General features: G+C 50.7%; 1 protein-coding gene and 1 pseudogene across 1 annotated transcript in view; one reads left to right on the top strand and one right to left on the bottom strand.

Moving 5' to 3' along the window:
• The window catches only part of XKR6 (XK related 6), a 72,756-nt gene extending 49,243 nt beyond the window's left edge, over positions 1 to 23,513 (bottom strand). Inside the window, exon 1 of the mRNA XM_049771108.1 lies at positions 22,738 to 23,513. Coding sequence (XP_049627065.1) covers positions 22,738 to 23,513 — 776 coding nt within the window. The remainder of the gene's footprint in view (positions 1 to 22,737) is intronic.
• On the top strand, positions 6,091 to 6,191 carry LOC126007506 (uncharacterized; annotated as a pseudogene).
• Positions 23,514 to 26,310: the final 2,797 nt, after the last annotated feature.

The following is a 26,310-nucleotide window of genomic DNA, read 5'->3' as shown; positions in this document are numbered from 1 at the left end:
GCAAGCAGCCGATCCTGGACCAAAGGTGGTTGGTTCGAATCCTGGTGTCCCATATGGTTCCCCGTGCCTGCCAGGAGCTATTTCTGAGCAGATAGCCAGGAGTAATCCCTGAGCACTGCTGGGTGTGGCCCCTCCCCCACAAAAATCATAATGAATATTTTTAAATGTTGTTTTGAAAAGAATTATGTAGAACTTCTGTTAACTACATCCAGGAAGACAACTGTTGAAATAAACAGGTCCCCACACACAAATAAATAAACAACCCCCTCCCACATACACCCAAATGGCCCACCTGCAGCTCCCAAACAACCCAAACACAAAAAGCTAAAAACACAAAGCTACTGCCTGGATTCCCAACTGTCTGTCCTGAAGGCAAGGCCTCCATCTTCTCTGATCAGGAAAGAATGAACCTATTGGAATCCTGCACCCCTTTAATCGTGACTAAACATTTCCTAGCAAAAACGTCCTGATACAAACTAGGAAGATCAGAACTGGAGCAGTGAGGGGCACAGTGACCAAGCTGAGACCAGCAACAGCCTGACTTCTGGCCTCACGATCTCCACCCTGGAACTGAGCTGCTGAACTCCAAGCCCATGTTTTATTTCAACTTTTCCTCCAGTTTTTTTTTTTGTTTGTTTGTTTATTTTTGTTTTTGTCAGAATGGGACAGGGCAGGTGATGTAGGGATGTTTCCATGAGCCACCCACACCTTTACTTTCCTGATGCTTCCTTTACTGTCAAAACAAACAAACAGCTGCCCTTTCCCATTCCCCCCTCCTTCCGACCCATCCTCGCTCCTCTCCAAGGACTTGGTCTATCCCCTTTCCAATCTCAGCATCCAGTCTGGCTTCTTTAGGGTCACAAAGCTACATTAATGAAGGTTCTAGCAGAGTCTCATCAACACACTCCATGGCCTGGCCCCTCCTCAGCTCACAAGGGCTGGAGGCTCTACAAGCAGAAGCAAGACCTCCAGGTGTGAACCCCAACACCTCACAGGGAACAGCCCCCCACATTCACCAGCACACTCCTCCTCCTGAGGAGATGCGAAGCCTCTGGCTGAGCTTCCTCCTCTTAGCCCCAATCCCACATACTCCTCACAAGTGTTCAGAGGCCACTCAGCCACCAGAAGTCACTGTCCTGCTCCAGGCCTGCCCATGTCCTGGTTATGTTCTGCCATTCAGGGGGATTGAATCCCCCTTACATGCCGGCCAAGAGAGCTGCAGACCAGGGGCAGCAGGCGCTGGGATCTGAGGAGGCAGCAGCTTAAATCAGGGCAAAAGCCTGGTGTAAGGTTTTAAACACCGGAGTTTCTCCCTGTACAAACATCAGGAAAGGTTCCCAGGGGATCAGTAGTTCTCTGATAGGGAAAGGGGGCACATAGGAGTGGTGGTGGTACACTCTCCAAAGGCAGGGCCTGACCAGGCTCCCGTGCCCACCCACCCCCTGCACTCAACTCTCTCTGAAATGCCCACACTGTCACTGGAAGCTGGGAGTGACCAGACAAGACAGCACTTGCCTCGCATGTGGCTGGCCCTGGGTTCAAGCACAGAAGGGAAATGGGCTCCACGGTTGCCACCACCTGCCCCAGCCTCTCAGTCACCTGCCTCCAGCCTGGCTTTCAGAAGCCTAGAAAAGATCAAGTCCTCAGACCCTTGGGACCTATCTCTGGCCACCACCCAAGGGTGCCCAGCCTGCAGGCACCATCTCATTGACCCACCCACCAACTGGTGGGTCTGCTGCTCCCTCACTCCAGCATCTCCAGCAGCTGACAAAGTGTCAATCACCCACCAGTCAAGCTACCAGTACAAAGGACCTGGGTTCTTGGCATTTCTTTCCAGAGATTTCTATCACAAGAGGAAATTTATTTTAACCCAAGTGGTTTGTCATTATAATCCTAGCTAGTCTTTCTCCAATAAAATTTCAGCAAGCAACTGTTATGTGTCTAAGGTTTCTGTGTTCTCGCTGGAGTCAGAGCAGGAGTCTACTTAACAAAGCTCCCCTTTCTTTTTTTGTTTGGTTTTTGAGCCACACCCAGTGATGCTCAGGGGTTACTCCTTGCTCTGCGCTCAGAAATCACTCCTGGCTCGGGGGGCCATATGGAACACTGGGATCAAATTCAGGTCCATCCTGGGTCTGATGCGTGCTATGCTATAGCTCAGGACCTAAAGCTCCCCTTTCAATTCATGTCCAAAGCCCATTAATGCCCTCTTGCCTAACGGTTGCTCGTGAATACCTGACTGAAGCCTCTGGCTGAGTCAAGGGTCCTTCTCTGCTTGAAACGCGGCCCCTTGCACCTGCTGCAGCCCTTCTCCTCAGGGAGGAACGACGCCTTCATCAAGTCTCTCAGAACAAAAATGGGCCATGTGCTGTGGCCACCAGACAGGAAAGAGGCCACAGAGCAAGGAGCTCCTTCCCAACTCCAGAGACACCCCTGTGGAAATGGGCGTTCCTAGAACCCTCTGACTTCAGTTCTAAAGGAGAAACTGTAGAACAAGAGAAACAAACAGCTACAGTTCTCCCTCACCTGAACAACTCCTGAACACTGTGCTGGTCAAAATTCCTGCAGTCATGCACAGTGTCAAAATGGGATCCCTTCTGACTCTCTTGATTCTGTACAACTGTTCTGATTCTGAACAGACGTGACCCCAAGTCACCAGGGTTGGCTGGAGAGACAGAAGGGCCAAAGCGCTCGCCTAACACTGCAAGGGTCCAGGAACACCCCCAGGAATAAGCTGAAACAAGAGAGCCAGGAGTGGCCCCAAGCACTGTCATGTGCTTGGGGGAAAGGCAGAAAGAGAACTAAGTCCCTCACCCAATAGGGCCTCAACTACTTTTCTAGAAATAGGCCTGCACAGAAAACTTATGGCTGTGAATCAGTTCTTTTTGTTTTAGTTTTGGGCCATACAAAGCAGGTTACAAGAGGTTACTCTTGGCTATGTGCTCAGAAATAACTCCTGGCAGGCCTAAAGGAACCAATGGAATGCCAAGGACTAATCCTGGGTCAACCTTGTGCAAGGCAAACAGCCTCCTCGCTATGTGCTATCATTCGAGCCCTCATCTGAGTTCAAGCACAAACCAGCTGGAAGGCTAAGACTTTACTCCAGGTAACCCCAAGTACCTTAACCCCAAGTACTTCTAGAAATGAAGCCCTGGGGTTTGCCTCACACTAGAAGGCCCAGGAAAGGGGATCCCCACTGCTTCTCAGCAGGAACCTGCTCCCAGCACTCCCTCACTCCCTCCCAAAGCCTGGGTTCAGCTGCCACCTTCCGCCAGCCCATTTCAGTCTTTCAAGACCCCACCACTGTCTCTGACCCAGACCCCACTGGAGCTCAAAAAGGCTGACATTGGGTGCAGCTTAAGGCTGGCTCAGAGAGGTTTAGCTGAGGTGTGATGACTCTCGTGGGAAACATGCTGCCTCAAATATGGAAGTTGGGAGGATTTATCTGAATCTCTGCCTCCTCTCACCTGCTTCCTACCTCATAGGATCAACACCCCACCCCTCTAGTCCCCAGGACCCACTGTCCAAAAGAACCCTCTCATTCACCAAGGGCAAAAAGAACCATTTCTTGATAGAGAGGCTCCAAGTATGTAGTGAGTGACTTTAAAGAGAAATCACCAGTGGCCCCTCTTGCATGCCCATGCCCACGTGCTGCCTAGGACACAGTGGGGTGGGGAGACAGCACCCAAGGGTCCACACAGGGAACATTTAGAATGAGCCCAGGTCTGAGCTCCATTTAGCTTCCACTCTGAGTTCATGCAGAGCGCCCCCCCCCCCAGTCACCCACAGCCTCCTCCCTACAGTCCCATATGCATTCATTCATTCCCTGCCTGCTAGAGCTTAAATGTACACTTAAACATACTTTCATGGCAGTCAAGTATGTACTATACTGCCTCAACGAGTGTTCATGACACCGATTTGGGTGGGCATAAGAGCGGAGGAGGGTCCACCTGCCATGGGGAACAAGTGCTGGGTTATGGGGGGGAGGGCTGCAAAGAAATGGAATTGAGGCAGATGGAAAGGAAAACGAGGGAAGGAGTAGTTGCTTTTATCCTAGTCACAGACCATCACAGCTGGAAGCGGTCTGGCTTTATAAATATGTAAGCCTAAAATATAAAACAGAAACCCAGAAAAATGGCAGCAGCCCAAGATTAAAGAGCGCCCTTTATATTTCCCACACAGAAATAATAGTAAAAAAAAAAAAAAAAAAAAGAGGAACTCTAAAAGCAAATACTTTAAAAGAAAAGAGGCTAGAGAGGTAGTACAGACGTGAAGGTGCTTGTCCTGCATGCAGTGAGTCTGGGTTCTATAACCAGTACCACATATGGTCCCCCAAACACCAGTGGAAAAGAAACAAAAGCTGGAATTAAGAGTACAGGGAGGTAAAGGAAAGCAGGATGGGGGAAGCTCCAGGATATGTGGGACCCAATAGCGATCTCCACTACTAGAAGGAAATACAGGCAAAAAATGTCTCCTCAGGGTCCAGAGTGATAGCACAATAGGGAAGACGTTTGCCTTGTATGTGGCTCACCTGGGTTCGATCCCTAGCATCCCACAGGATCCCCCAAGCAAGTCAGAATGATTCCTGAGCAGAGAGCCAGGAGTATCCCCTGAACACTGCTGGATGTGGGCAAAAAGAAAAAAAAAAAGATCCTTCTCATTAGATCAGAGAAGTAGAAGGAGGCAGATAAGAGGCCCTACGTTGAAGACTGGGGCCTTGATTTTCCTAAGGCCACTTTCAGTTACAAAATCACAAAGTAAAAATGTTCAAGTGTATAAAGGGAAAAATGAGTTTTAAAAAGTTTTTAACTGAATTACAATGAGACAATTCCTGATTGAGGAATTGCAATGTTGCAAGTGAATCACTGTGAGATACACAGTTCCAAAGTTGTTCCTGATTGAGTTTCACTGATACAATATTGCGATTGAATCACTATAAGATACACAGTTCCAAAGTTGCTCCTGATTGTTTCACCGATACAATGTTCCAGCTGAATCACCTGCAGTACACAATTGAGTTTCAGTGATACGATTGTTGCAACTGAATCAGATACAGTTACAGTGTTCGATAGTTGGGTTTTTTTTCACTCAATGTTCTCACAACATCCCTTCACCAGTGCACAGTTCCCGCCACCAATATTGTTTCCCTACAGCCCCCACATCAGCCTGCTTCTATGAAAAGTTAAACTGCCTTTTTAAATCCACAATTAAATACTTGCTGGTTTCATTTCAATGTCATTTAAAGGCAGCTAATTAGGAGCTGGAAAATGGCTTGACACTGCCACTGTGAAAGATCAGGAACCCACTTTCCTCTCAGGGCATTGCAAGTAAGAAACTTTCACACATTGTTGCAAAAGGCCAGTTGGTTAAGCCAGGGAAATCCTAGACTGAATCTCTCAGGAGTCCACCAGGCTGATAACCTGAATCAGGAAAGGTGATTGGGGTTATGGGAAGAGCCAAAGGTTCTCAGGGGCTCTCAACTCAGAACCAGCTATGTGCTGGGTCATGGCCACAGACAAGCCCTCTCCTACGGGCCCTTGGCCAGACCCAATGTTAGTGTGAGGCAGTACTGGGACGAAGCAACCAGTAGCCTCACACCTGGAGCAAAGTGCAGCTCAATGGAGACAGCTCTGGGGTTCAGGCCCTAAACTGTACTTTTCTGCTTATCTCCTTCAGAGCCCAGATAATCTCCCAGAAACACAGGCCTCCAAGTGCCCCACTTTAGGAAACCAACAGTTCTCCAATAGAGCAGCAGGTCATTTATTCATGTGTGATCACACCCCCATGAAAACAGGGAGCACAGGACACAAGACCAAACCAAAAGAGCAATAAAAGCCTACAAGTATTTTCTAACAGGACTATTAAAAATGTTTTTTTTTTAATTTTTTATTTTTTGGTTTTGTGCCACACCCATGACGCTCAGGAGTTACTCCTGGCTGTGTCCTCAGAAATTGCTCCTGGCTTGGGGGACCATATGGGATGCAGGAGATGGAACTAAGGTCTGTCCTGGATCAGCCGCGTGCAAGGTAAACGCCTTACCACTGTGCTATCACTTCGACCCCTAAAAATGATTTTGTAAAAATTGGGGCCAGAGTGCTCGCTTCGGTAGCACTAAAATTGGAATGATACAGAGAAGATTAGCATGGTTTCTGCACAAGGATGACATGCAAATTCGTGAAGCGTTAAAAAATTAATATTAATATTTAAAAAATATTTTAAAAATCAATATTAATATTAAAAAATTAAAATTAATATTAAAAATTGGGGCCAGAGAATACAGCGTGGAGGTGCTTGCCTTACACAAAGTCAACCTGGTTTTGATCCCCACCACCCTGTATGGTTCCGAGTGCAGAGCCAGGAGTAACCCCTGAGCACTGTCAGTTGCAGCCCCAAAACAAACAAACAAAAATCAACAAGCTTTGTAATAAAAAGTGTGAGAAAATGTGGCCCTGAGTGCAGGAAGTCCAGAAGGAACTTGAGGCACCCCACTTGCATGATGCTCAGCCACTGTGGCTCCTACACAAAGCCCATGTCCATGCACATTCTCCCCCTGCCTGGGAGCAGGCTAGGCTCTGTACCCCATACCTGCAAGGCAGGCGCTGCCCTGCTGAACACTGTCCAGCCCACACAGGCCAGGGGAAAGATGAGCAGGGTAGTAGGTGAAGGCATCTGAGTCCTGTTTGGCACCCCTACTTCCAGTTCTCACCTGAATCAAAGAAACCCCCAAAGACTCATAAGATGAGTCTTTACATGCTCACAGCCACTACCCTCAATGCTCACACCCGACCTTCACCTAATCACACCTGGCCTGTCTTTATAAGCTCAGTCAGTACCCTCACCTGCTCTCAACTGGCCCATCTTTAAAGGGTCACAGTCCCTACCCTCACCTGCTGGCAGCCAATCTGAACAAAACTTGGTTCTGGCACAGCAGAATGCCCCAGCATAGATGGGACGAAACAGCCATTGATTGGCCCACCACTGGCTACATCTACAGGCAGCAGCTTTGCGCTGGGCAAGCCCGGGTCATTCACCTCTAAGTGTGCTCACATGTTGACCACTCTGAGAATCAAGGACAGGAGTGGCCACAGAGCTCACAGGCTCATAATTCTGGCAACTCTGCTCTGATCTCTGCATGCGGGCCCTTGGTCCACAGAGATGCAGGCAGGCCTGAGGCCCCTTAGTGGGTGGGGGTTGCAGCCTGAGTCCCTTCAAGTCCCCATGTAGGGGCTGTGAAGGAAGGCACAGGCTACCTGCCCTCCTGGGGGAGCCCATTCAAGGCCAAAAAGAGGATCTGGCCTCGAGGAGGCGGCAGAAAGTGCCACACGCAGAGTGTGGGGCTCTCTGATCCTACAGCACAGCCCGGAAGACCGAGGGTAGCTCCACACAGGGCCAGAAGAGGCCAATTACTCGGCATTCGCAGCACTGCACAGCCACAGTTCTCCGCCCTCAACCCCCCGCCGACCGCTCTGTTCCCTGCATCTCGCCGCACTGCCGGGACCTTCCCCTCAGTTCCCTGCCCTGAGTCTATGTTACTCGAACTCCTCTTCCCTCTGGAGCCTGTGAGGAAAAGATCTGACAGGGGAAAGAAAAAATAAAATTGCAGAGAAAAGAAAACCCCAGAGAGGCTGGTTTAAAGTTGCTGCTGAAATGGCTTCCACTGGCGCTGGTGCTGATACAGAAGCTTGGCCTCGAGATTGACCAGCTGACTTGGACATACACTAGGGCCTGACCCAGTGACCAGACACAGACACTCCCAGGGTATGACCCAGTGACCAGCACAGTCTAAAGTGCCCAGAAGCCCAGCCAGGTGAAGCTGGGTCTCCTCCAATGTGTGGTCTGGGCCTGAAGCTCCCCTACTAGGACTTTGGGCACATGGGTAAAACTTGAGTGATAAGATGGATGGGCCATGGGTGGCAGCGAGTGCTGCCCCCTAGCATCCATCCACTGCTATGCTGGAGTGAGTGGTCAGGACCAAGTACATACAATGGGTCTGCACAGCTATGGGGGTAATGTTGACCCCCAGGCTCTCTGACCAGAAAGAATCCAGGAGGACACAGTGGCAGAAAGACCCAGCACACACAACAGCTCAGGCAGGTTTAGCTGCTACCCCAATACTGCACCTGCAGCAGCGCTGGGACAGGCATGTGCTTCTTCTGGACATGTCCTGTCCAGGCAGAGCGGTTGAGGTTCCCCCAGAAGCCATGCATAAGCCACTGTTTCCCAGGGGGCCCCTGCTTTGCTCTCAGCAAGCAGCAAACCAAACAGCAGCTGACAAAAGTCCACCCAGGTCCTCCCAGATCCTCCAAAGCCCTTCCAGGCCCTCCCAGTTCTCCCAGGTCCACCCAGCACACACTTTCATCAGCAACTTCCCCGGCTGTGTCAGGTTTAACAGCGATGAAAACCCACACTCGTGTCAGACCCACTCAGGGCAGAAGATGCAGCTCACCACGGTCGCCACACTGTTTCCCAACATCTCCTGAAGGCTAGTAGTTACTCAAATAGGCTCGTCAGAGAACATGGATGCAAAATATTGTAATTATCGGGAGATTATTATAATTAGACCTTCTGTTCTTGCCTCCAATTCAGGGAACAAAGTGGCTGGGACTGCAGCAAAGGATACCAAGTGCCCTGCTCTGGGCCGAGAGGTTTCCAGGGCGACTCTTGTGTCTTGGAACTCCGCAGAGGGCAGAAATGCCCAGGCCTGCTGCTTGTCTGTCTGCACCCTCTTGGCAGAGGGACACTCAGCTCGAGCTCCTGAGTCCTAGAGGAAGATTGGGTTCTAGTCCCTTTAATCTCAGACACATGGGATTTTCTCTTCCAGAAACAGGTGAGCTGTGTGGTTCATATGGGGGGTGGGGAGGTTGAGTCCCAAGCTCTGTTCCGGTCCCGCGTGGACTCCTCCAGCCCTCTGGGCTCTCTTCCTAGCCCTATTTCTAGAACTGCTGGACCATCGTCACATCCCAAACAGGACACAGCCAAGCAGACCCTTCCCAGCACTGGCCAAAGACTCCCCAGAGTGCAGTTTCTCTTCATCCCACCATGCCTGCCCTTTTCTGGTCCAGGCTAACAGAGCTCTGGTGCTGCCTGGCTTCCCCATTCTTGACCTGTTTTATAATCCAAAGACTAGAGAGCAAAGGTCCTGCCCATATCTGTATGGGCTCGAGTTACTCCAAAGTCACTAAATAAGATCTCCTGAGAGTCCATATGGGTGTGCTTCTGAAAATGGAAATGCTCTGAATCAGTTTCTAGACAAAGTGCATACACATATGTGCCAAGATCTCCAGGTCTGAGAGCTAGGGTAGAAGTGTCAGATCAAACCCAGACATGGGCACAGCTTGCCTAGACGATTCTGGCCTGTTTGTGGCTATGAGATACAGGGGCCTGGCACTTGCCTAGAGCAAGCAACTAACCCAGGTTTGAACCCTAGCACCCCAAGTCCTACCAGGAGTGAGCCATAAGCAAAGTCAGATGTGGTCCCAAATCCAAAGAAAATAAAAATGAAGACAGAGGGCCAGAGTAAGAACACAATGGAGAAGGCATTTGCCTTGTACAATGTTGGACTTCAATCCAATTTCCAGCATCTCATAGGGTGCCCTGAGCCTTCCAGGGAGTGATTTCTGAGTGCAGAGCCAGGAGGAACCCGTGAGCTCCAAAACAAAAACAGAACGAAACAAAAAGGTGATTTGCATCAAAGACACCCACTAGCAAAATAATCTATCCACCTCATGTAGAGTCTGCCTGGCCTTGGCCACTCCACAGCTTTGCTGAAGGTCTCAGGTGTAGCATTTGCATCAAATCACAATCTGCACCCCAACTGAAAGCATAATCCCTCAGTCACACAGGCCACAAGGGTCCTAGTCTGGATCCCAGGGAAAGTCTAGACTAGTGCTGAACTTATGCCCAGGAATATTTGCAATGGAGCAGCCACTAAATAAATGTGTTTATTATCTTACCGGTGTTGGTAAGTTAGGTTCTGAAAGCAAGTTAGGAAAATGTGATCTAAATCATCTTCAGAAGTATCAGAGCAAGAACATCACGACAGACAGTTCACGGCTTTGCCTTTGAAGCCAGACAGACGCGTGTGCCTCCATTTCTAAATATGTTGTGGGTTCCCAGAAGAGCTTATAACACACACTGACATGTTGGGAGGGAAACATTTCTGTTGCAGTTTCACATTCAATCCATCAACTGAGATGCTTCATAAAGACTTTTTGGATCCTCCGACTAGAACCTCAGTGAGTTTTACCACCTCAGGGTCAAGGAAGACTAAATAAGAGCCAATTTTAGTGTAAACCTCCGAATTCAGGTAGAGATCTCACAATTAAGTCAACTGCTTGGTGATTTGAATCATTAGATTTAAGGAAGGAAAATCAAGTGGTGATTTGGGGTGAGGGGTAAATTGTCAAGAGAACAGCTGGCAAGGTCCCCAAGGATGGAAATTAGGTGCTCGTTATCTGAACTATGGGCATTTATCAGGGTCCCAAATGACCCAAGAAACTTCATCCCTGAGATCTGAAATACAGACAGATGTGGAACAGGGGACCCCAAAACTTACTAGCCTACTACACAAGACCATTCGCACCTCAACAAAATATTATGTGAAAAAATATTACTTAGAACTCAAGACATAATACTTCGATGTTTTAATTTAGCATATTTCTAATGGATCACATGAGCAATAAATTTATTCTTTCTTTTTTTTTTTTTATTTTTTGGTTTTTGGGCCACACCCAGCAGTGCTCAGGGGTTACTCCTGGCTGTCTGCTCAGAAATAGCTCCTGGCAGGCACAGGGGACCATATGGGACACCGGGATTCAAACCAACCACCTTTGGTCCTGGATCGGTTGATTGCAAGGCAAACACCGCTGTGCTATCTCTCCGGGCCCTCAAATTTATTCTTTTTAAAAGCTAAGTTTTCTCACCTCACTGTTTAAGAAGGGAGGAGTGTGTTCAGTATTACTGCAAGACATTCTGGCCAAGGACAACTTGTAAATTTTAATTAAAGGACAATTTAGTAATTTAAAAAGGATATGAGGCAGAGGCCTAGATAGTACCCTAAATAACTGAATTAAAAGATAAATCAAAGGGCCAGAGTAACAGCCCAATAGGGAGGGCACTTGCCTTGCACAGCTGACCTGGATTCAATCCCCGGCATTCCTGAGCCCAGTAGGAGTGATTCCTGAGTGCAGAGCCAGGAATAAATCAAATACCACCAGGTGTACCCCCACCACCAAAATAAAAAAATTCCAAAGTAGAGGCTGTTGCCTTGCATGTGGCTGACTGGATTCCAGCCCTGAAACCCCAGATGGTTCCCCAACCCCTGCCATGAGTGATCCCTGAGCTCAGAGTCAAGAATAAGTCCTGACTGAGCACTGCTAGGTATTGCCCTTCACCGCAAAAAAGTTTCTAAAATAAACAGTCTCTTCAGCAGCATCCCAGCCATCTGTTCCCCTTCCTCACACCCCAGGCTGGGCAGAGGAGAGCGGTGGGGAAAGGGTGAGCGAGACCATTTCTTCCGGACACTCCCATCAGAAGATGTCTCTGTCCATGAACAGTGCCCTAGGCAGGAACCTCACAGCCCAGACCCAGACCTGCTTTTCAAAAGCGGGACCTCAGTTTCATTCCTGGGCCCCCCCCCAGGCACTGTCCAGAGCCCCCAAAATGTTCTTTCTTAGTCACAAAGCAGCAGTCCTGTCTCAGATATACCACACTACATAGTTGCTGCCTTTCACGTTCTATTTAATTTGGAAGCTTCTCCCAATCATCCTCAAAACATAAAAATAAAAATAAACAAACCAAGCATGAGTATGAAAGCAGATTGCTTGGATGGCTCCGAGCCGTCTGCTTCCTCTGCCCGTCAGTCTGGCCTCGACAACTGGCTGCGCTGCTCCCTTCCCTGTTCACTACACGCAAATGAATCTGGATTTACATCCCCGCTACTCCCACGTTCCACAGGACCCAAATTCCAAACGGCGCTTGCTCCTCCAGAGTATCAGGAGTTCCAGTGGCAATGCACCCCCCAGACATTCACCCCAACCCAGCTAAAATGGGTGCTACAGGAGCAGAAACTTCCCAAGGGGCCCCCCACTTCCATAAGGGGCCCATAGCCTGACCAGAAAAATCATGGCACTTAACCCTGGAACTCTCCCATCAATACAATGACATGGTTAGGAGCTTGTGCTGTGACCCCACCAGCTCAGGACTGGTTACTGGGTCCCCTCGGAGAAGTGTGTGGGCACTTGATGGTTCTTCCCAGCATGTGGGAGCTGCAAGGACCAGATTTCTCACGTGTCTGCTGAGCCTAAGACTTAGTGTCCCTAAGTCCACTTTTTCGTGGAGGGAGGGGGTGGCTAATGGGGGTTTGAGGCTGAGAAGCACCTAATGACCCAGTAGCCCTGGGGGAACCAAGAAGGGTCCTGTGTCAGAGCCTCTCCTGCCAGGATGTGACCTCCTGAAGCCGCCACCTCCAAGAACTTAAAAGGCCAAGATAGAAACTCTGGGCCAGAAGGAGCAAAAGTCCCCCAAAGTGCCATGGGAGCCTGTTCTAGGGATCCATGATGGTGGTGGTGGAGGTGACTGTTCCCATTCCAGAAAGAATTGAGGGTGGTCCAGCCTTCATCCTACGTTCCTGACTCAGGCACACATGGGTCATGTGATGGCAGCTCTGAAGGTGGTTGGGACCCAAACTAGGGACTGACATACCAGGCAGCCCAGCCAAGCACCACACTCCAGCCATCCAGACACTTTTGAGATCCCAAAACCTGGGGCTGGGAGTGATAGCACATTGGGGCGGGCATTTGCCTTGCACAAGGCTGACCCAGGTGTGATCACCGGCATCCCATAAGGTCCCTGCACCTGCCAGGAGTGATCCCTGAGTGTAGAGCTAGGAGTAATCCCTGAGCACAGCCCAAAAACAAAAGACCCAAAACCTGCTTGACAAATGCCTGCTCAGTGGGACCTTGACCTCCACCAAAGGTGTCCTGTGGTCCCTGGCAAAGGGGAACCCTAGTGTAGCCTCCACACAAAACCCAATTCTCAGCTCGTCCCCTATACAATCTCCTAGCTTTGCACACCCCTGCTTTGCTCTGCCAACTTTTGTTCCATGTGCAGGAGAAATGAGTCTTTTATGCAGCCTCTTTCTTCCCAGTTCAGAGGCGCCCCCTCCTCCTCTCCTCAGTCTCAGGGAAGCCACGTGAGAGGCTTCAATGGTGCATCTATTAATTCCTTCACAGGGAGGCAGGGCAGGCTTTTTCATCAGCAGCCTGGAATGAAGCTTCTTTCCAGCAAAATGATAGCCCTCTCCATGCAGGGCAAGTCCTGCCAGCTAGTGAGAGGCCTGGGTTGGGGGGGGGGGTCCTCACTCTTTGGCTACACCACCATGGAGACCCAAACACCAGCCAGCCACAGGCAGCATCACCTCCCCTGGGGTCCTCACCAGGCAGAACCCCAAGTCCTGGGGTTCTCTGGCCTCTGCCACGGTGATTCCTAGGAAGGGCTCGACGGGCTGTTGCTTTGGTGTTTGGTGATATGAGGTACCTGAGCTGACTCACCAGGTGCCAGCGCTGGGATGGGGACACCCAGCCAGACTCTTAGGCATCTATCAGGCGAAATGTAGCCAACGCGCTTTTTCATGTCTCCAATGACACCCATTTAACGCCATTAGGCCACTTCTCCCCTTTCATTCGCTAGCTGCTTCTCAGGAATCCTATCCTTGGCACGGATTTCAACAAATCTAACATTTCTGAAAATTCACTCTGAACGGAAGATCCATTTCCCCAACACAACAAAACGCTTCTAACCTGGCACCTCTGTGGATCATGACCTTGAAGTACTTCGAGCTTTCCGAGCAGTTTCAGAGTTCAAGGACTGATTCCATGTTCTGCCATGTTGACTTCTAGCCAGGATCTTAGGTATGATATCAGGCAAATAACAGATATAACTGTGACTTGATGAACATGCTGCTCACAAATTCCTTCTGGCTCAGAGTTGGTCAGAGTGGCCTGTTTCCACATTGGAGGTTCAAGTTTCCTCCATCCATCCCACCCCTATAGTTCAAATATGTTAATGCCAAAAAATATATATTTCCCAACTCTAATGCTGATTTCCTTTTCCTTGAGAACGGCTACCAAGGAGGCCGGAATGAAAGCACAGTGGGGAAGGTTTTGCCTTGCATGGAACCACCCGGGTTCAATCCCTGGCATCTTGTATGGTACACAAAGCACTGCCAGAAATGATTCCTGAGAACAAAGCCAGGAGTAATCCTTGAGCACCCCTGGGTGAGGCCCCCAAACAGACAAACCGACAAAAGAAAAAAAAAAAAAACAGCAACCTTGGTTACAGGGAGACACACAGGGAGTAGTGCCTGCCCATCACAACAGCACAGATGGAAGCATGAGGCAAAACTGGAAAAAAACCTTCTGATAGAAGCATGGCACCCAAGTTTGGTCACTGGAAGCGCCTGGATGTAATACTAGGTTTGTCGCACAAAGGACAAATGACAATTGCCAAGGAACCAGCAGCATCCCACTGCCCCCCCCCCCCCCGCCCCGAACATGCCTGTACTCTTCAGAAATCTGCTCTAGGGGCTGGAGAGGGTGAACGGTGGGCAGGGCACTGTCTATGGTGACCAAGGCTCAATCTCGGGCCTCAAGTAGGGTCCCCGCCCCCACCCAGTAGGAATAAGCCCCTAAGCACTGGTGGGTGTGAGCCATAGACGGAGAGGAGTGAGAGATCGAGAAAGAGAGAAGGTGAAAAAGTGTGTACACGCACAGTTACAAGTTTAACAAAACAAGAGTAGTACATGAATTATGATTCACTTTGTTTGGAGAATAAAAACATAACAAAAACGATTGGCACCAGTGCTATCTGACACAGCAAGCGATCAGATGCTTCCGGAGAACAGAGAAAGGAGCAGAGTTCAGGCTAAGTCTTTCCAGACGAGCTTACATTACTGTAGTTATGGGGACTCATTCTTACGACCTGGTACTGAGAAGTGTGGAAAGGCGCAAGCACACAATGTATGTCTGACATGCGCTGACTGAGGTGATCGACCCGTGCTGACCGCTAGCTCCAGGTGGACGGGAGCAGGCGTGCACGATACCCCTCTCTGCACTTCTCAGCATCTCAGAGAACTTCATAGTAAGGCCTGCACAGCGATGACCCCTCCCCCCCCAGTCCAGCTCGCCAGGGTTCTAAGTACCTCAATCAGTAATGAGGCATCTGGATGAGCCGGTATCCTCCCCTCAGTGTGTTCAAGATGAAAGGGGGAAGGGCAGACAATAAAAGAGAAAGTCTGTTTCCTGTCCACTGAGTCTCGCCAGCATCCGGGTCAACAGTCACTTCCAGTACCTTCCACTCAAGGGCAGAGGAGACAGCAGGCACCTCTCCTTTCTGTGGACTCTATTAACAGGGGTTCCTGTCCTTCAAGAACCAGCAAGGAGTGTCCAGCCCTGGAGCAAGAGCACAATGACTTGGATAAAACAGAAACTGCTTCCGCACAATGAGAAAAAGCACTTGCACTCGGAACAAGGGTTTCTAAGCAACCTGTTGGCACAAGCACCAAGTGTGTGGATGAGAAACTGTTCATAATATACAAAACGACTAGTTTAAAGTCCGTTTAAAACCATGCAAAACACCTGGTCTATCCACATTAGGAAAGGGCAAATCTATAGAGAAGAAAAACCTAGTAAAATTCTACGCAGAAAATCACTAATGTGGGCCAGAACCAGTATAGTAGGGAAGGCGTTTGCCTTGCATGAAAGGCAGCCTGAGTTCAATCCCAAGAACTCATAGGGTCATGCAGACCAACCAGGAGTATCCTTGAGTTCACAGGCAGAATTAAGCCCTTAGAACAGCTGGTGTTTCCCCAGTAAATATCATAATATTCATTGACTCCTGCAAACAAATCCCAGCTCCTGCCAAAATTCAACAATAAAAAGGGCAAAATAAAGAATCTAAACTCGATCTAAGATAATATTTTTAATTATAAAAAAATTAGAGGTTTGTTTTTATTTGAGACACATACCAAATAATAATAAGTTGCTGGAGATTTCAAAGTTCCCTAATAATGAAATTAATCTTGATAAGTAACATGGAAAATCTCAGGGCTGGAGAGATAGCATGGAGGTAAGGTGTATGCTTTTCATGCAGAAGGTCAGTGGTTCGAATCCCAGCATCCCATATGGTCCCCGAGCCTGCCAGGAGTGATTTCTGAGCATAGAGCCAGGAGTAACCCCTGAGCACTGCTGGGTGTGACCCAAAAACCAAAAACCAAAAAAACAAAAACAAACAAACAAAAAAAAAACATGGAAAACCTAACTACGTAACAGATAAATACAAGATTTTTCATTTAACTCAAATAGTAAAAGTTTAAAAGAAAAAACAGTAAAAGTTTTAACCAGATTACAAAAGAAACTACTTTGAAATACAGGAACGTCAGCTAAAATTTCAAGTTCACAAGATTAGCTACCAAGTCAGCAGAACAAGGAATTTCTCCGAATTCTAATGTGCCTTAAATTTTAACATTAGAGAATGTTATGCACATTAAAAAAAAAAAAAAAGGTGGGGCTAGCACAGCAGTAGGGCATTTGCCTTGCACACAGACGACCAGAAACGGATGGGGGTTCGATCCCCAGAATCCTATATGGTCCCCGGAGCCTGCCAGGAGCAATTTCTGAGCACCACTGGGTGTGGCCCCAAAACCAAAAACAACAACAACAAACAAAACAAAAGAAAGCAAAGTGACTAAAAAGAATGAGAATTTATTTGTAAAGTCAAAGTAACAATGTGGGACATCAAAGCAGGTCTTGGGGAAACTATGAATTCTTAGAATATTTACATACTCAAAAGCATGTCTAGGGGCCGGAGAGATAACACAGCGGTAAGGTGTTTGCCTTTCATGCAGAAGATCGGTGGTTCCAATCCCAGCATCCCATATGGTCCAGTGGTTCGAATCCCAGCATCCCATATGGTCCTCTGAGCCTGCCAGGAGCGATTTCTAAGCATAGAGCCATGAGTAACTCCTGAGCGCTGCCGGGTGTGACCCAAAAACCAAAAAAAAAACAAAAGAAAAAAGCATGACTAAAATTCCTTCCCTAAATTTCAGCGTCTGAGTAAATATAGATGAATGGGCTTTTTAAAATGGATAAGACCTTTAGTTCACTCCATTTGACATATCTAGTAAATTCCTGAGAAAGCTGAGACCAAGAGGCCCCAGCAGAGAGACTGTCCTGCCTTCTCACCACACTGACCAGCTCCCCAACAGATGAGTCTTGAGAAAGTATCCCAGGTCACTGAACATTACTCAGGAAGCTCCATGACAAGTTGTGTCATGATATGATGCCTGTATGTTTGGGAGCCAGGAACCCATGGCTCCCCCAAAAAAGCACGCACTCCAGCCAGCCCTGGGAGCACTCGCCCAAACCCCCCACTCCCCCACAGTCCTCCACAATATACTCTGTTAAGTGAGAGTCAAATATATACATACTAGACTGAAGAAGCAGTTTAGTGGCACCGCACCCAAATGTGACACCCTGTGTTTGATCCTGGCACCCCCAAACCAAACAGAAACACAAAAACACAGGACTTGCGACTGGAGACACAGATTCACACACACACACACACACACACACACACACACACACACACACACACACACACACACACCACCTTGCTATATCTTCAGGACCACACTTTTTTGTGCAGCAGTTGCCTTAATCGTTCCTGGATTGTTCCAGAAGTCAGTTACAATGTTACATATCACACACACACACACACACACCCCCCAAAACCCCAAAACATGCCAACTCGGCATCCCCTTGAAAAGGAATTCCAGATGTAATCTTTCCTTCTTCCTACTCAAAGATAAAGAAGACGCGCAGAGCTAGAGTTAGAAGGATGCTCCCCTCACCCTCATGGATCACTGAGTGCTCTAGGACTATTTGGGTTGGTGGGGGCCACAGAGAGCAAGGGGACAGGGCCACATTACAGCAGGGAAGGTGCTTGCATATGCCTGACCTGGGTTCCAGCATCCCATATGGTTCCTGATCCTGCCAGGAGGGATCCCTGAGCTCAGAGCCTTGAGCACCACCAGGTGTGGCCCAGAAGCCAAAATACATAAACAGGTAAACAGGTCTCTTTATTTTGCGATGGCATCAAGGGCTTTGGTCCGCTGAAGGCTCATAAATGAACCTACCTGTTCTTCCAGTGCTTTTAAAGTCCTTAATTCTTTGGGGGATTTGTTTCTAGACGGTAGAGACTCATTTTCTCCCCACAGAGTCATCAGATCATCTTTCGTCCTTTGCTAATAATGAGATGACCCACCTTCCCCAACCTGTCCGTCCTTCACTCTGCATTGCTGCCTTTGCCTACAACCCCTGCCAGCTAGTGCCCAGCACCACTCCAGAGATGGAACTTTCAGACACATTCAAAAATACTTAACTCTCCTCAGGTGAATCTTTCAAAACACTTAAGTGTTTTTTTGACTCAGAACTCTGATAGAGATTTGATACAAACAGTACTAAGTTAGAAGCAAAGTTCTAGAGGCCCTGAATCATAGACACACTGACCATATCCTGTTATGGGGCCGGCCACTTTCCACTTTGAACCACATACATATAAGGCCTGGGGACACTGCAGACCAACTGGCCACCACTTTGAGAGACACGTTTGAAATTCAGACAAACTGAGGACAGAAAAGGAAACAGGCTTGTGAAAGTGACTGTGAACTTGGGGTGCAGACTCAGGGCCCAGCAGACAGTACAGCAATCAGGGAGCAGCATACATGGCCCCCTAGCACTGTGGAGAGGCCCAGGTCATGCAGGCACTTTGGGGTCAGAGCAGCGCCACTTGCTTGGGCCCTGCCTGGACCCATAGGAAAGGCTGGCTGAGAGTCACCATAAAGGCCCCTCTGACCTCCTCAGCACCACTTGGACGACTCCCACTATTTCTTTGAATTAGCAGAGAAAAAACATAGGCACCCAGTAGCACCCACTAGGATGGGGCACTCTGGCTCTTATGCCAGTGTGACCTCAAAGGCTTCCTCTCCCCACAGCCAGTCTCTGCTCAGCAGCAATTGTCACCAGTGACTCAAGGTGGAATCTAGTCCCCTGAGACCAATGGAGAGATTTAAACCCAAAGCCTGGCCCTTCCTCAGAAGGACAAGCAGGGTGAGTGATAGCACAGAAGGATGTTCGATCCCCAGCCTCCCATAGGGTCCCCAAGCCTGCCAGGAGTCATTTCTGAGCACAGAGCCAGGAGTAATCCCTGAGTTCTGCTGGGTGTGATAGTCAAGAGAGAAGAAAACCACCAAAAAAGCAAGTACCAACCTACAATATTAAACTAGTCCAGGAGGGCACATAGCAGGACACTGGGTTAGGATTGGGGAAGTGGGGGGCCCCACACCTGTGGATGTGGCTATTTCCAATTCTGAAACAGCCAAGATGGTGCTAGGGCCAAGGGTTGGGGGCCCTTGAGAGGAGAAAACAGCTCCCCTCAACTCCTAGAAAGAGCCCCCTATCTGCCAGCCAGTCTCCCAAGAGAACACATCAGCCTTCATGGGACATTAGGAAAAGCTCGGGAGACACAGAATTGATTTATCTTTGGCTGTGGAAAACAGGAGGCAACAGCACACTCATGAGAAAGACACCAGCAGAACAAGGCAAGACTAATGGCCCAGGAGTAGTGTTCGGAACTGGGGACACCACGAACCAGCAGGAGAGCAGTGCGGGCCTGTGGAGGGAACCTCCAGGAAAATGGTCGCACTTTCTAGTAATGACACTGGGAAATGGGGCCCCAACTGACTCACTTTCCTGTCAGTGACTCATCCTCCTGCAATCACCAGGGAAAGCGCCACGGCCACATAGGTCTCCCAGCACAGTGCTAGCCACAGGTGGCATAGGACACCAGTGTCTCCCCCAAGACAGTGCAGGCGGCCCAGACTACATCCCTCAGGCTCTGCAAAACCATGTATGGTAGAGGACACGACTTTCTTATCTGGAGCAACAGCTGACTATCATGGGTGACCTGTTAGGGGACAGGCAGTGAATGCCCCACTATGGTTAGATGAGAGAGGACTCAAACCCTTCTTCCTCAGAGAAGGAGAAAGTGGAGGAGGTGGAGTGGTGCAGTCATGCATTCCTGGGACACACGGCCAGTTGTGGCAACATCTTTTCTCAGTTATGAGAGTTCCAAGAGACCTTGGTGGCTGGGGCAGGAGCTCAGACACACAAAGTGTGAGGCTCCTATTTACACACACACATACATACATACATACATACCGCATGCGCATGTTCACTCACATTCACACTCTCCAACACCACACACACAAACACACACATTCCCAACACCACACACACACATTCACTCCCAACACCACATACCCTTTCTACGATTTCCAGACCATAAATCTTTATGTCCTGTGACCATATGAAATAGCACAACCTTAGTAGCAAAGATAATTGAAAGCACAAGTGGAAATTCAAAGACACGTAATGTCACTGAGCTAGCACCCCCTTTGAAGCTCTCACATACCATCTGCCTTAGAGGAATCGAGGACAGAGCAGCTGTCTGTGGGTGGGCACAATAGCAGGCACACAAGGCCCATACACAAAGGTGTGGGCTTAGTCAGAACCTAGGAAAGACACACAAACATCAACCTGCCTCAGTTTCTCTCTTGGCTAGAAAACGTTCCTGAGGTGAAGTTGCTTATCTTTTAATAACTTTATGAAATATTTGGAGTTATAGTGTTGTCTTAAAAGAAAAAAACCACAAGGGGCCAGAGAGATAGCACAGCAGTAGAGCATTTTGCCTTGCAAGCAGCCGACCCAGGACCACAGTGGTTCGAATCTCGGCATCCCAATATGGTCCCCCATGCCTGCCAGGAGCGATTTCTGAGGACAGAGCCAGGAGTAACCCAAAAATCAAACAAAGAAACAAAAAAACCAACTAACAATTCTGGCTGTGAGGTTACAGTATCATTGTTAAATACACACATACACAACCAGGACAAACAGAGACACAAAACTATTTGAAACTAGAAGAGCTAAATTTACACTTAAAATGTACTTTCCACTTGGTCCTCAAGTTCGAAACTGCCATGGTGCACACAGAGAACACTCGGAGGAGTAGAAAGAATCGCTCTGGCTTTCTAAAGTTGCTGAACACAAATCCCAGAGGCAGACCAATCCAAAAAGTTCCTTCATAAATATCTAGACGGGATAGCACCCCAACTGGCCTGAGAGGAAGTCGAACCTGCAGCTGAGACTCTGCTGGCCAATGGAGGTATGATAAACGCTCGCACACTTTCCCTAGGGTGCCAGCCCCTTTTCCATCACACCAACCTGCAAGAAACCAAATAAAAGGTGTCCCCAATACCAAGCACAGGCCAGGCATTCCCTATACCATACACACGCCACTCCCCTTGGGTAAATTCAGATCTTCAAACCCAAACGAAGGTATCTCCAAGGCTTCTGTGCACCCCAGGCTCTGAACACGGTAACAACTGTAATAGAATCACTTTCTTCCCTATTTTCTTCCCCTGCTCCACCATATAAACTCAGGAGCAGGAAAATGGTGTGCAAACAAGAGCAGCCAGAAAAGAAAGTGACTGGGTTCCAGGGAGGACACCAGTGGGTCCCCTGGACCCAGGACCAGGCAGCCAGTGTGCGTGTGCAGAATCAAGCTGCCCAGCTGGGCCAGGCACCAGACAGAGGCACCCAGGGACACTTGTACTCCCTGAGGCCTGCCTGAGCCTCTTCAGGGATCATCTAGCCCAGACCTGAACAAACTGCTCAGAGCTGCTCCTTTATAGCCCTCACCTGAGAACACCTCACGTTCATGGCCACACCAAGCACCTCAAATCTCCCCCAGGCTGGGAAATACATCTCCTCCAACAGACATTCAGAGGCCACGACTGCACCTGGAGCAATCTCTTGGGGAGACTGTCTCTCCAGTCTGCAGAACCTCACTGGCTCGCTTGCTCTGCTCTCCTACTGACTGGAGCGCAGTGCACAGCCTCACCGGATTTTAAAGGGCTCATCCCCCCCCACCCCCCAGTTTAGCCAGCCAAGGATACAGCAGTTAAAGGGGGGGTGGTGGTGGTAAAGGGGAACCGGTCTTGAAGGGAGGGAGCCACTGGCCCTGGGAGATTTCTGTCCCGGTCGGTCGGTCGGTCGGTCAGGGCCTCAGGTCAAGATCCCACAGGCCTGGCCACCAAGGAGAGCGGCCCACCAGGAATGGGTCCAGGCCCAGATGCCGGCGGGGAGGAGGGGCTGGGAATGTGCCTGCACTCCCCTGCAGGCAGGCCACCACCACCGAAGGAACCAGGAACGTCTAAGCTGACAAACCAATGAATCTTTCCCCCGTTCCTGGCTCCGAGCGGGAAAGGTCTGCAGGGGCACGACTGCGGGGAAGGAGGGGGCGTGGGAGAGAGCCGGCGGCCCGCCGGTCAGGGCACTGGGCCCCGGCGCAGCCACTGCGGAGAGCCGGGGGAGGGGGGGTGGTGGTGGTGGTGGTGAGAAAGCGGTCTGGGCCGGGGCTCATTAAGAAGCCACCCAGGCGCGATCCTCGGGGGGGGTGGGGGCGCAGGAAAGGGCGCCGCAGGGCCCCCGGAGTCAGATGGGGGTGGGTGGGCGGGCGGGGGACAGTGGCCTCCTCGGGCCAAAAGGCGTGGCCGGGGTGCTGCGGGGTGGGGGGGGATCCCTTCGTCCTGCCCGCACTCTCTCGCCGCTCCCCCCGTCTTACCTCCACACCTGCCCCATCTGCAGCAGGTGGATCACCGACTGCCAGATCCACACGGACAGCCGGCACAGGCGCTGCGCCCCCGGCGTGGCCGAGCCCCCCGCGCCGCGGTGCTGCTGCTGCTGCTGCTGGTGGTGCGGGTGGCCGTAGCCGGCGCCCATCATCGGGGGCCCGCGGCTGCTGAGGCCCTCCACGGCGCCCAGCCCGCCGCCCGTGTAGTCCTGCACGAACCAGCGGAAGCTCAGGCTCTGCACCAGCAGCGACGGCACGAGCACGAAGAAGAGCGTGAGGCCGAAGCAGCCGTAGTCGCCCTTGCGGTAGTAGTCGACGGCCAGCCACAGGTCGGTGCCCACGTCGCCGAAGAACACGAGCAGCGCCAGCACGATCCACAGGCAGTCGAGCCACGGCCGCTCCACGGGCGGCGGCGCGGCGGCGGGCGTCGGGGGGCGGCGGCCGGGCGGCTGCAGCGGCTGGTCCCCGCCGTCGAGCGGCCGCGCGGGCCTGGCGGGGCCGCGGCGCGCCTTGGGGGCCAGCAGCGAGCGCAGGCAGGCGGAGCGGCAGCCCCAGTAGCACGACGAGGTGTTGCAGCAGTGGCAGATGTGCAGCGAGCTGCTCTCGCCCGGCTCGTCCCCGCCGCCGCCGCCGCCGCCGCCGCCGCCGCCGGGCTCCGCGTCCTCGTCGCCGCCGCCGCCGCCGCCGCTGCCCACCGCCTCGTCCAGGTTGTGCAGCTGGGCGAAGCCCACCCCCACGCCGCCGCCGCCATCGGACTTGGCCGCCATCTTGGCTGTCTCCGCGGCGCGGCGCCGCGCTGGGGGCGGGGGCGGGGCGGGGGCGCGGCGCGGGGGAGGCGGGGCGGGGCGGGGGCGCGCGCGCGGGGGGCGCCGCCGGCGGGGCCGGGGGCGGGGGCCGGCCCGACTGGCGCGGGGGGGCGGGGAGGGCGCCCGGGCAGCCGACGCGCGCCGGGGGGCAGCCGGGCCCGGGAACCCCCCCGCCGCTTCCGGGGGCCGGCGCGTCACTTCCGGCCGGGCCGGCCAATCGCGAGGCGCCCGGCGCGCCCGGGCCCGCCCCTCGCGGCCAAGATGGCCGCCCTCCTGCGCCTCAGCCGCGGGGTGGGGGGCCGGGCGCTTCTCCCCGCCAGGGCGCCCCTTCCCCTCTTCCGTTGACCCCGAAACCCATCAGGTTGACCCCCCGGCGTGTCTGTAGCCCGCCGGGCCGGGCGGGGCGGGGCCAGGTGCTCCCTGAAGGGGGCCGTGCCGGGCGTCCGGGGGTCCCCTTCCTTCGGCGCGTCTCGCGGCGGAGCCCGGCTCGGCTCGGCTCGGCGGCTGGAGAGACGCCCCCTCCCCCTCCCCGCCTCCCCCTGACGCGTCGCGGCGGCTCGGGGGCGGGGCCTCGGCGGGAAGGGGCGGGGCTCGGCCGAGCAGGTGATTTCGAGTCACTTCCGGGAGCTAGGATGACCTCATTGTGGAGTTGGACCATTCCCTCCCCCCTCCACTCTCACCTCTTCTCTTCCCCTCCCCACCCCCCCAAAATGGCTCAGCCTCATCTCATGGGATGCCTCTGGGAGTTTTCTTCTCTGTTTCTCCCTCTCCTGGTGTTGAGGGCCTGAGAAGTGGAGGAACCACCTTTGGGAGTCACTTCACAGTTGGCTCTCCCTCTCTTCTGCTTAGACACTTCCCCCTCTTCTGTACCTTATCTCTGTTGACCCCCCCAAAAAACATTCCTGTCCCTGATGACTTTGTTGGCCTTTGTTTTTGTTTGCTTGTTTGTAAAGAGTTAACCAGAAGAAAATGAAGTCAAAGCATTTCCCCCCCCCCCAAGAAAACTCCTAAGTCATCTTGATTGTCTTGAATGGTAGTATAAACTTTGAGTGGGGCATAGTTATTGTGACCTTGAAATTCTGTGTGTGTGTGTGTGTGTGTGTGTGTGTGTGTTTTGGGTCACACCCGGCAGTGCTCAGGGGTTACTCCTGGCTCCATGCTCAGAAACTGCTCCTGGCAGACATTGAGGGGGGGGTGGACCATATGGGACGCCAGGATTCGAACGGATGACCTCCTGCATGAAAGGCAAACGCCTTACCTCCATGCTATCTCTCCGGCCCCGACCTTGAAATTCTTTTCTTCATTGCAATGGGGTTCTCCCACTCTGTTTAACTATGTTTTTTATTTGTTTGTAAAGAATTAACCAGAGAAAAATGAAGTCAAAGCATCCCCCCACCTAAGAAAACTCCTAAGTCATCTTGATTGTCTTGAATGGTATAGTACAAACTTTGAGTGGGGCATAGATATTGTGACCTTGAATTTTTTTCTTCCTTGCTATGGGGTTCTCCCAATCTCTTTAACTATGTTTTTTGTTTGTTTGCTTGTTTGTTTTTTTACCACTGTGACCTTACGTTGGAAAAACTCAGGACAGTGAGTTTGTATCCAGCACTTGCTCCAACTACCAGAAGGTCTGGTATACCTTCCAAGCACATGGACATGTCTGTGTGTGCGTGTGCTAGCCTTGCTAAGAATGTCAGTAAACATTGCTCTAAACGAGTCAAAATGTTATCAATGTGCTATATCATTAAAGTAGGTGCAGAGTACACTCCTTAATCTTAACGGACAAATTACTAGAGTGAAGCAGCGCTGAATGGATTTGAATTCTAATGATCTGTTTGAAGCCAGATAGAGAATCACATGGTTTTAGCTGTTACCTGTAGGGTGAAAGGAGCATTTCCAAGTTCACAACAGAAAATAGATCATACCTTGAATTTCCTCGCTGGCCTCCTTGGTTTTCATACTCATGCTTCTGATTTTTCCTTTAGTAAAAGTTTCTAAAGATGCCACTAACTTTCTTTGGAAGGTTGATGATGAATTAGGTAAATGTTGTGTGATACTGAGGTTCTGTGGAAGGAAGTACAATGCTTTTGAACTCTGGAAATTGTTATTATGAGGAATAGTATCTCTGGCACTATCACACCTTAAATTTTGGAAATAGCAGGGCAAACTAAGGAATCCACATTGTAGGGAACAAGTTTTTCATGAGTGTTTATGCCTAAGTAAAGCTTGTGAAGACATTACAAAAAGTACTCAAAGTTTTCTGATTGGTTCGTTGGGTTTTTTTTTTTTTTTTTTTTTTTTTGTGGTTTTTGGGTCACACCCGGCAGTGCTCAGGGGTTATTCCTGGCTTCAGGCTCAGAAATTGCTCCTGGCAGGCACGGGGGACCATATGGGACGCCGGGATTCGAACTGATGACCTCCTGCATGAAAGGCAAACACCTTACCTCCATGCTATCTCTCCGGCCCCGGGTTTTTTTTTTTTTGGGGGGGGGTGTTTGAGCCGCACCCGGCAATGGTCAGGGGTTACTCCTGGTTCTACATTCAGGGATCACTCCTGGTAGTGCTCAGAGGACCCTTTGGGATGCCAAGGATCAAATCCAGGCCAGCTTCATGCAAGACAAGTGTCCTGCCTGCTGTTCTTTCTCTCCAGACCCTTGCAGGTATTTTTTAACCAAGGGTTGAGAGGACCCATAATTTCTAAATCTACCTTTGGTAATAAGTCACATTATTATCTTTTATTTTCATATTATGGTTTAAG

The sequence above is a fragment of the Suncus etruscus genome, chromosome 4, assembly GCF_024139225.1.
Source record: "Suncus etruscus isolate mSunEtr1 chromosome 4, mSunEtr1.pri.cur, whole genome shotgun sequence".
Classification (NCBI taxonomy): domain Eukaryota; kingdom Metazoa; phylum Chordata; class Mammalia; order Eulipotyphla; family Soricidae; genus Suncus; species Suncus etruscus.
Note: the sequence above shows the minus strand (reverse complement) of the source record. Positions and strands in the feature narration are given on the sequence as shown.